At 45.1% G+C, this 11,452-nt stretch overlaps 1 protein-coding gene across 1 annotated transcript in view; it reads right to left on the bottom strand.

Annotated features, from left to right (window-relative positions):
* Window positions 1-11,452, bottom strand: part of LOC121317682 (protein sel-1 homolog 1-like) — a 42,665-nt gene that overhangs the window by 24,301 nt on the left and 6,912 nt on the right. Inside the window, exon 2 of the mRNA XM_041253842.1 lies at window positions 10,232-10,377. Coding sequence (XP_041109776.1) covers window positions 10,232-10,377 — 146 coding nt within the window. The remainder of the gene's footprint in view (window positions 1-10,231; window positions 10,378-11,452) is intronic.

An 11,452-nucleotide genomic window follows, 5' to 3' on the forward strand; every position in this document is an offset into this window, starting at 1 on the left:
GACAGTATGGACCTGGAGTCCAAGCACACTCCTCATATGGGAACGCCAACTCCTGTTTGCCCACCTCCGCAGAGGCGAGGACAGTTCTTTGGTAGGAAACTGCTGCCCAGAGCTTCTCCATTTGCTTCGAGTCCACCAATCACTTGGACCGGTGATGAGGAAGACCGTGAAGACGGCTTCCTCTGTAGAAATGAACAAAAAACTTGCAACAACTGCGGTTCACCACTGTCTCCTTTGCATGTTCTGGCCCCAGGCAGGAAGCGCCTCTGATGTGCTTGTCCTCCAGATGCTGCCTCAGTTGCTAAAGACAGCAACAGGACTGTTCAAGACTGATATGGTGTGGTAACCTCGGTCCCGGCTCAGTACGGTACAGAACCGGATTGGGAACGGAGCAGGTTGGTGACCTCGGTACCAATTTGCAGTTACCACGGGTAGCAATGTACAGAGATGCTACTGGCAAAACCACACAGTCAGTACCCACACGACACAGAGGAAAGCCTGCTTCCTAGTAAACTAACAGCCCTCGTGATGGTGATGCAAAAGCTGTCACCAAAACGGCATCAACATGCTGTGGGAGGAATTCCCGAAGCAGCCTCTTGGTCAAGTTATAAAATAACTCCAGCCGGAGCTATTTCAGCCTAGAGAGAGAGCACAAAGTCAGAATGCAAACAAACAGGCTGTAGTGCACAAAAACGTGTAATTAGTAAAACTAATACAGTGATTATTTGTAATATCACATATAATTTGTGTAAAACACAATAAATGTAACAATTTATAACAGAAAAAGTAACAATTGCTTATCTGACTAGGCTCTCCTGTCAGGTCAGTTCTTGAAAGGAAAAATGCCACTGAGTTCTATGCATGCAGTCCTTTATACCTTCTGGGGCAGGCATGACTGCGTTACAGGTGCTCGACTAAGCAGCTTTGCTATATCTTATTCAGGTTTCTGGTCTTAAAGAGGTTAATACTCATTTGGTAATGGCTGCATTTCATACTTGAAAGGGAAATATATACAGTATATACAGCTCATTAGTGCTTTCGTCACTGACACACTGGTTCCAAACAACATGGTGCTTTTAATGTTTTCGGCACTCAATTTTTTTTAAAGGGAAGAACTACCAATTGAAAACGGAGAAAACTCTCTCAAATGAGGGAAATTTCAGTCACTCTTATATTATGGTACAATTGGTGTCTTGAAAGCCACAGTTAATGCCAGTATGAAGGCTAAAACTTGCACGGTTGAGGTAAGTTTCCCGCTAAACTGAGTTTCAGACTTTATTGTTTGATATAAAATGATTTAAAAAAAACAATTTTTAAACAAGTAATAGATAACATTAATGAAAAAGAAAATTATCTCAGAATATTGTAAATGTACTTGTGGCAAAGTGGTGAGTGAATAAAGGTGAGTGCAGTGCAGAGCAGATTAGCATGCAGACAATTGCTTTCAGGTGAAAGGGTGTTTTATTTAATGAATGATAATGTCCAGAGTCTGAAGGCAAACACCAGCAAATAATAAATGTTGGAGTGATACAGCGGCGTGTATCACTCTTAATTGTAATCCCCAGGTTTGACCCATAACCAAAAGTCCAGTTTTTACACACACCAAGACTAAACACAAAACACAAGACAGTGAAGTGATATTACATGCTAGTGGTGCAATTTACAGTTCTTCGTGAAATGCTGGGGTGAAAGTGATGTCTGGGTTGATGCTACCGCTACAGCTCCAGATTGGGTTACTGGTAGTCTAGTGAGACAAACAGCTGACACTAACAAACAAACACTCACTCACAGTTTTTAGTATACACTGTATTCCTTCAAGGTGAAATCATTTCCAAAGGAACAGATTAGTTTGCAACGCCCTTATTTTATACCCTCCCTCATGGCCCCTTGGTTAACAAGCTCATCTGCTTCTCTAATCCGTGGATGGCACACTCTGTCCCTTTTCTAGTCAGCCGACTTCCACCTACCCACGGGAATAAAGTGCAATGCCTTTTAGTCCAGGGTACTCTGTTCCCTTTACCTAGTGCCCTCACAGGTCGTGAGGGAGATCTAACACCAAGCGTCATTCGATCTGTGTCACAAGACTATTTTGTTTAAATAAAAAGCAAAAGCCTTTTGTATGCAAAAGTTGAAATGTGTTTTTATTTACAGGTGTAGTACTCCATAAAGTGGTTACCATTTAAGCTCATGTTAAAAATAGTCATGGGAAACCAGGTTAGGACAGGTATTTTAGTTGAAGTGAGTGAAAGTAATATTAACGTGTTTTGAGTGGAAAATATTTATTAAATTTGAATTTCTTGTTACCGCAAAGCACATTTACAATATAGACTATTGCAAAGAAGACTCCTGCATAGTAGATACATTCATTCGTAACAAACTTAATTGTGTCTGAATGATTAAGGTCTCCATAAAATCTGAAATGGCTCAAATTGCTATGAAATGGGCATCTTATTACCATCCTTGAAATGTTAACTATTTTACAGCAGTACTGATGTAGCAGCAGGAAAATATAATTTAATCTACCATGCTGTTCTCTCAATCTTTCTTTTATACCATTAGATTGTAAAGTCATTTTATTTTACAATTTAGAAAAAGTACAGCTATGGTGAAAAGTTTTGCATCACCCTATAGAATTAACTAATTTTGCTTCATAAAGTTGAAGGAAACCTGCTGAACAATGTTATGTTAACATATTGCATTACATACCACTTTGTGGTTTTCCATATACTTAACAAAAGACTGACACAAATTGAAAAATGTGACATTTCGAAATCTAACATGAAATACTGTACTACTGTTATGGCTTCCGGTAGACTTTTTCAATATCATTTTGTAGTTTCTTTGATTACATGTTAAATAAAATATCTAAATTATGTTCACATTGTGTTGATTATGCTTTGTATACCACACCTTGATGCGAGCTATTTTACTCAATGTTTTTCCTTCTTTATGCAAGTCATGGTTGTTATAATAGTAGAAAACACTAGTGGAGGCTTTGAGTAAATTGTTGATGCGCATAATGCATCAGAGTAGAAAAATGCAACATGTCTAAGACTTTTGCACAGCAGTGTGTGTGTGTGTGTGTGTGTGTGTGTGTGTGTGTGTGTGTGTGTGTGTGTGTGTGTGTGTGTGTGTGTGTATATATATATATACATACATATATATGTAGCAGGGGGAGATCTGTGCTGACTCTGCTGGCGTGATCATAGTGTTGCAAGAAGAGGGCAGCACTCGTCCAACAACCGCCTGTCAGTCATGGCAGTGACATGGGGAGGTGGGAAAGTGGGTGTGTGGACTTTCCCCCTCTCTGAATGGCTGAGAGGTGAGATTGTTAGCCCTATAAAATAATGCTCCACTGTTTCCTCAGGTCTGCCCACTTAGACGCGCCGAGAGTGCGGAAGCTCTGGTCCAGGACCGGGAATCAGCCGGGAGAAAAAGAAAAAGAAAGAGTTTCACAGCGAAACAGTGAGAGTGGGGAACCCTTGGGCAGACCCTGGAGTATTGTAAAAGAGCAGGCTAGTTAGCCGGCAGTGTAGGACGGTGATCCGGGTCGCACGAGTAGCAGCGACTGGGATATAGCTGTCAAGTGCAGCACCTTTTTTCTTTGTAGTTTTGTTACTGTTTTATTTTCCCTGTTTCTTTGTGCCTTCTGTTTTGAATTATTGTTGGTATTCCTGTGGCTCTGTTTACCATCGCTGGTAAGTGGACCACGGACCAACAGCGCCATCTGTGGGCAAAAAGAAAAAGAGCACCCTAAAATAAAACTGGGCACCTGTGCGGTGTTGCCAAATCCACCTGTCTGTCTCTTGTGTCAGTGAATTACCCACCACCCTTCCACACATGGTGTCAGAGTGGGATTCACTGGCATTGCCCCAAGCAGTGCATCTACAGAAGGAGCAGACTGGCAATGGATGCTACCCAGTTTGCCGCGATGATGGACCTCCTGCGACAGACGCTCACTGCGGCAGTGCAGGGGGCGGCTATACCTGCAGCTCCAGACCACTCCCTACAGAGACCCACCAAAATGACGGCCGAGGATTGACCTGACGCCTACTTGAAGGTGTTCGAGGCCATGGCGATCTCAGCCGGGTGGCCCCAAGCCCAGTGGGCTAGCTGTTTGTTGCCCCAGCTCACCGGGGAGGCTCAAGCAGCTGCGAGGACGCTGTCCCCGGAGCACATGCAGGATTACCCCCTGCTGAAGGCAGCCATCCTGAATTGTGTGGGAGCCACACCGGAGGGCTACCGGAAGAAATTCCGGGAGGAGCAGTTTGCAGCTGGGGAGCACCCCCGAGCTATTTCCCACCGGCTAAAAGATTATGCCATGGGCTGGCTGAACCCGGACGCGGTCACCAAAGCCAGGTTGGTGGAGCTGATCATGGTGGAGCGGTTTCTGGAGTGTCTGGCCCTGGGACCTCGGCTATGGGTCCATTGACAGGCACCAGATACTCTGGATCGGGCGGTCGAACTGGCGGAACAGTACCAGGAGGCGGAACCATCGCCTGCGAGACCGTCTGGGGTGTTGGTGGGAGCTCCCGGCCCGGGAACTGGGGCAGGGTGGGGATACCCACGGGCTGCTGCAGTGTCGGACCGGGGTCTCGCGCGGACGCCTTATCAGCGAGCCCCTTTTATGGCTCCAGTGTTTCCCCCTTTTGCCAAAACTTCGGGGAGAGAAACCAGCCCACCGAGGTGTTGGATGTGCAGGGAGGTGGGCCACCTCGCCCGGGACTGCCCTGTGATGGAGTGTGACCTCAGCCGACCAGGTAGGCACGTTCAATTACTTCAGTCACTTCAGCACCCGGGTTTTGTTATTCCTGTGGCAGTGGATGGTACAAAAACCCAGGCTCTCCTGGATTCAGGGTGTGGTCAGTCTCTAGTACAGAAGAGCCTAATCTCACCGGGGCATAAACGTATATTGGGACGGGTGCATATGAAATGTATTCATGGGGATGTCCGCTCCTATCCCAAGATCAATGTGTGTATGACTATTGGCTAGCAGGTGACGCAGGTGCAGTTAGGATTATGTCCTCGATTGCCGGTACCAGTAGTTCTGGGACGGGACTGTGAGCAGTTTAAAGATTGGTTGACTGCCCTGACAGCCCCGTCCTCTTTATTGGCGAAGAAAGTGGAATTGGAGAGATTTTTCCCTTTCGCGATCCAGAATGGTTTTGCCATAAATTTAAACCCCGTAAAACTAAATGGGGGCGCCAGATCGCTAAGAATGACGGCTGGCAATGGAGGGAGTCAGAGAAGTTTCAGGTGGGGGCGGTTGGTGAAGAGTCCGGGGGGGAGGTCGTGGAGCCAGCGCAGGGGTCTGGCTCGGCTGCCTCTGCTCGGGATCGACCTGACCCTGAGTTGGAAGCCATGGGAGCTGATTTCTTAGCTCGCTCCCATGACTTCCGACTCGAGCAAGGGCGTGACGACATGCTGGGCAGGCTCTTTGACCAAGCAGCGGTGGTTAATGGTTGGGTGGTCGAGCCCAGACGCGCCGCCACGTACCCCCACTTTGAAATTGATCAAGACCTGCTGTACCATGTTGATAAATTACCTCAGACCGGTGAAGTGCGTCATCAGTTGCTCATTCCTCAGCCCTTTACGGAGGATTTGTTGCAGCTGGCTCACGCTATTCCCCTGTCTGGTTATTTGGGAAGGGATAAAACTAAAGCAAGGCTACGCGTTATCCAGAGGCTATTCCCCTCCGATCTATGTCCGCTAAGTCTGTTGCCAACGAGCTTGTAAAGGTTTTTTCCCGGGTGGGGATTCCCAAGGAGATACTAACCGATCAATGCACCAATTTTATGTCCTGGCTAATCCGCGGAACATGTAAGCTTTTGGGAATTAAGACCATTAGGACCTCAGTGTTTCATCCTCAGACCGACGGTTTGGTGGAGCGCTTTAATAAGACCCTTAAGAGCATGTTGCACAGGTTTATTCGAAGTGATGTGCGTTACTGGGACCAGCTGATTCCTCCCCTTCTCTTTGCAATCAGAGAGGTACCCCAGGCTTCCACTGGGTTTTCACCATTCGAGCTGTTGTATGGGTGGAGACCTCGGGGCGTGCTCGATCTGGTCAGAGAGATGTGGGAGGAGCAGCAGGACAATTCGACCAATACCGTCCGGTATGTGTTGGACCTGCGCAAGCGTCTTGAGTCTGTTGGGAAATGGACCCATGACAATTTGCAGCAGGCAGAGCACAGACAGGAGACACAATATAACCAAGGAGCCCGGTTGCGCACATTTCATCCGGGGGATAAGGTACTTCTCTTATTACCCAGTTCTGAGTTGAAACTCTTGGCTAAGTGGCAAGGACCCTTTGAGGTTACACGCCAGGTTGGGAAGGTGGACTATGAGATCTGCCAGCTGGAGCGACAGAGAGAGAAACATATTTATCATATCAACCTCTTAAAGCCTTGGTTGCAACCAGAGGCGTTGTTAGTGGTGCATGCAGATGACGTCATGGACCTGGAACCTGATCTTTCTGTGTTGGCAAGAAAAGGATCGGTACAGATTGCTGAGAATCTGACACCAACGCAGAAATGTCAGGCTCACAGTCTGGTGGTGGAGTTTCCTGAAGTTTTCTCTTCCGTCCCGGGGCAAACTCGAGTAGCCCATCATCACATTGATATTGAGCCGGGGGCGCTAGTTCGCCAGAGGCCGTACCGTATACCTGATCGTAAAAGACAGGTAATAAAAGCGGAAATTGACGAAATGCTGAGACTGGGGGTAATAGAAGAGTCCCAAAGTGACTGGAACAGTCCAATCATTTTAGTCGATAAGCCAGACGGGTCGACTCGATTTTGCATTGATTTCAGACGAATCAATGAGAAATCGAAATTTGACGCTTATCCGATGCCCCGGGTAAATGAGTTGCTGGAGCGTCTAGGCACAGCTCATTTTATGAATACACTGGATTTAACGAAGGGGTACTGGCAGATACCCCTGACTCCGGAATCTAGAGAGAGGACGGCGTTTTCGACTCCCTTCAGGTTCTACCAATTTAGGACCATGCCCTTTGGGTTGCACGGAGCACCCGCCACTTTCCAGCGGATGATGGATCACATCTTGCGGCCCCATCAGCAGTACGCCACTGCTTACATAGATGACGTGGTTATCCACAGTGAGGATTGGCCGAGTCATCTGTGTAAGGTAGCGGTGGTGCTGCAATCCTTGCGGGAGGTGGGGCTCACTGCTAACCCGAAGAAGTGTGCCATTGGGAAGAGTGAGTCGGAGTATTTGGGGTATCGAGTAGGGGGTGGCCAGATCAGACCGCTGGTTGCTAAGGTGAAAGCCTTGGCTGACTGGCCAGTTCCTAAAACCAAAACCCAGGTGTGCTCTTTCTTGGGACTAGCGGGTTATTATAGAAAGTTCATCCCGAGCTTCGCTACGCTCGCTGCTCCCTTGACAGACCTCACCTGGAAGGCTGCCCCAAATACGGTTCAGTGGACGGAGTCGTGCCAGAGGGCCTTTCTCGCGTTGAAGCGGAGGCTGTGTAGTAAGCCAGTGCTATGCAGCCCGGATTTTGGTAAGAGGTTCACCCTGCAGACGGATGCGTCAGAGACAGGTCTCGGGACGGTGTTGTCGCAGGAGGTTCGGGGAAGCGAGCAACCAGTCCTGTACATCAGCAGGAAGCTCCTTCCACGCGAGAAAAATTATAGCACCATCGAGAAGGAGTGTCTCGCCGTAAAATGGGCAGTCGAGTCACTCCAGTACTACCTCCTGGGGCGACACTTCACCCTGGTTACAGATCATGCCCCCTTAGCATGGCTTCACCGGATGAAAGACAGCAATGCCAGAATCACACGGTGGTACTTGGCCTTGCAGCCCTATGCCTTCAGGGTAGTCCACCGAGCAGGAAAGCTGCATCAAAACGCAGATTTTTTCTCTCGGGAAGGCACGGGGATGTAGGATTTTCGAATGAACCGGTGGTGTCATTCTGAGGGGAAGGATATGTAGCAGGGGGAGATCTGTGCTGACTCTGCTGGCGTGTTCACAGGGCTGCAGGAAGAGGGCGGCAGTCGTCCAACAACCGCCTGTGAGTCATGGCAGTGACACGGGGAGGTGGGAAAGTGGGTGTGTGGACTTTCCGCCTCTCTGAATGGCTGAGAGGCGAGTCTTGGGAGATTGTTAGCCCTATAAAATAATGCTCCACTGTTTCCTCAGGTCTGCCCACTTAGACGCGCCAAGAGTGCGGAAGCTCTGGTCCAGGACCGGGAATCAGCCGGGAGACAGCGAGACAGTGAGAGCGGGGAACCCTTGGGCAGACCCCGGAGTATTGTAATGGAGCAGGCTAGTTAGCCGGCAGTGTAGGACGGTGATCCGGGTTGCACGGGTAGCGGCGACATGGGATATAGCTGTCAAGTGCAGCACCTTTTTTCTTTGTAGTTTTGTTACTGTTTTATTTTCCCTGTTTCTTTGTGCCTTCTGTTTTGAATTATTGTTTCGAAGCACCTGCAAGGGCGCCAGTATTATGTACCATCGCTTGGTATCCCCGTGGCTCTGTTTACCATCGTTGGTAAGTGGACCACGGACCAACAGCGCCATCTGCGGGCGAAAAGAAAAAGAGCACCCTAAAATAAAACTGGACACCTGTGCGGTGTTGCCAAATCCACCAGTCTGTCTCCTGTGTCAGTGAATTACCCACCATCCTTCCACAATATATATAAAGAAAATACTTTGTATGATGTTGACAAATGAAGACGGCAGCTCTCACTTAATGAAAAACTTATATCCCAAGGTGTCTCTCAATTATTAATATTTTATTACCTAGTGCCCTCACAGTGTCATTCGATCTCTGTCACAAGACTGTATTTTGTTTAAATAAAAAACAAAAGCCTTTTGTAGGTAAAAATTGAAATGTGTTTTTATTTACAGGTGTAGTACTCCATAAAGTGGTTACCTTTTAAGAAGAGGCCTGCATAATAGATACATTCATTCGTAACAAGCTTAATTGTGGCAAAATGATTAAGGCCCCATAAAATCTGGAATGGCTCAAATTGCTATGAAATGGGCATCATATTACCATCCTTGAAATGTTAAATGTTTTACAGATATGGCTGAAAGATGACAAGGGTGTTCAGGACTACATTTTTCAGTTTTCTCTTTCTGAATGGTGGTGCAGTCTGCCGCAAAACATGGCACCGTGCTGTTCAGCAGCTATAATTTGATTTATATTAAAATACGACCTCTTACTACACAATTTTACAGATGTTTTAAAACACACTAATTACTGTTACTTAGCACCAATCACCATGGATGTGACATCACACTAAAGAAGCACATTGTAACAGAGAAGGGGGAGAAGAGGGTAAATGTAGTCCAGGGGTTTATTATAGGACAATGCCTCAGAATGCCTCGGGATTAGAATTAGAGCCAGGATGGGAAACACCTGGCTCCAACAGAATGAGGGACACCTGCCTGTAGTTAAGTTGGCAGGTGTATAAAAAAAGCAGGCCAAAAATGTGAGAAGGCTAAGGCTTCTGTGTGAAGGCTAAGTCCTCTGTGTGAAGGCTCTGTGTGGTCAGTCCGAAAATAAAAATAAAAAGGTATTGTGAAATGTGTAACAAGTGTACTATGTAACCTGTATCGTGTATCCTCCATGGCCATTCCATTTGTGTTCTTTAAGAAAACAAAGAGTTAATTTGATCAACCTATACGTTGCTTGGATAAGCGACCTGGACATCATCAACCATATCTCCTCGGTTATCCCAGGATTACCCTTAAAAAAAGTGGATGTGTAATAGATAATGCAGTGCAAAATGATTTGAGTAAATTGATTAACCAAAAACAGCACTGAATTCCATACTTAAACACATTGATGAGGTCACAGAGGACATGAGTTTACAGTGGTAAGAAGTCAAATTACTTGGTTCAGGGGTCAGGGTATGCTAGGAGATTGGCCCAGCCTAGTATATGAAAGTACAGTTGGCTATTTTTTAATGTAGTGAATAGAGGGCAAAAAGATTCATGGTCTGATGACTTGCTAGCATGGAATCAAAGAGAATTCTAGTGTCTCACGTTCACTGCACCACCAACCACATGACCAAGCCTAACCATTTTTCTTTGAATAGACGCTTATGTGATTTTCTTCTTCCACACTTTAGCATATTCATCCAGGAGAAACCAGCGCAGTGTTTCAATAAGTTTAGCATGTACTGTACGAATAAGAAAAAATGTGTACACTATTTACGGCCTTTAATGTTTCTGACCATTTGTAAGAAGAACAGTAGTCTGCTTACAGTTTGAGATCTTGGAAATCCTTCCTTGGCCAGGGATTCAAAGAGCGCCTTAGCTGTTCCTATATTCTGTGGAAAGTGGTCACCAAACAGTAATGCATAGGCTATTCGCTGAACCGCCTTCGCACTTCCCAAATCAGCTGCTTGGACTAGCAGCAGATAAGCCCTGATTTAAAACACAAAATCAACATTTTTTTTTTAAATGAAAGAACACGTTAGAGTGCTGTAACAGACTAAAAAGTTTACAATTGTATCCAACAGCAGGTAAACTAAAGTGCAGTACAAAAAACAGACTAGCATACTAGCTTTAATCTTCTGAATGCAGTTTAAATGCATTCTATTATAAGACCTATTTAAAATTATATTTATTTCCTTTTTTCTCCTTAGGAAGCTATACTGGTATAGACAAAAAACTAAACAAAACAGGTTCTAGCATTTAATGGACATTATGTAATTTTGCAAACATGTGTCTATATGGAAACTGTTAGAGAACCATCTCTAATGAGCTAAACCCAATCAGAAAAGAAAGCATTGTATAACATAGTTGTCATCAAAGCTGAATGTATGGGCAAGACTGTGCCTGCTACACCAGAATATCTGCAATGCCAATTGACATAATCTACGTAGAATACTGCAATATTGATGCAGCAGCAGGGAAATATAATGTAATCTACCATGCTGTTATCTCAATCTTTTCTTTTATTCCATTAGATTGCAATGTCATTTTAATATACAATTTAGAAAAAGTACAGCTATGGTGAAAAGTTTTGCATCACCCTATGAATTAACTAATTTTGCTTCATAAAGTTGAAAGAAACCTGCTGAACAATGTTATGTTAACATATTGCATTACATACCACTTTGTGGTTTTCCATATACTTGAAAAATGTGGCATTTCGAAATCTAACATGAAATACTGTACTACTGTTATGGCTTCCGGTAGACTTTTGCAATATTGTAGTTTCTTTGATTACATGTTAAATAAAATATCTAAATTATGTTCACATTGTGTTGATTATGCTTTGTATACCACACCTTGATGTGAGCTATTTTACTCAATGTTTTTCCTTCTTTATGCAAGTCAATGTTGTTATAAAAGTAGAAAACACTAGTGGAGACTTTGAGTAAATTGTTGATGCTCATAATGCATCAGAGTAGAAAAATGCAACATGTCTAAGACTTTTGCACAGCAGTATATATATATATATATATATATATATATAT

Source organism: Polyodon spathula, chromosome 6, assembly GCF_017654505.1.
Source record: "Polyodon spathula isolate WHYD16114869_AA chromosome 6, ASM1765450v1, whole genome shotgun sequence".
Taxonomy (NCBI): Eukaryota; Metazoa; Chordata; class Actinopteri; order Acipenseriformes; family Polyodontidae; genus Polyodon; species Polyodon spathula.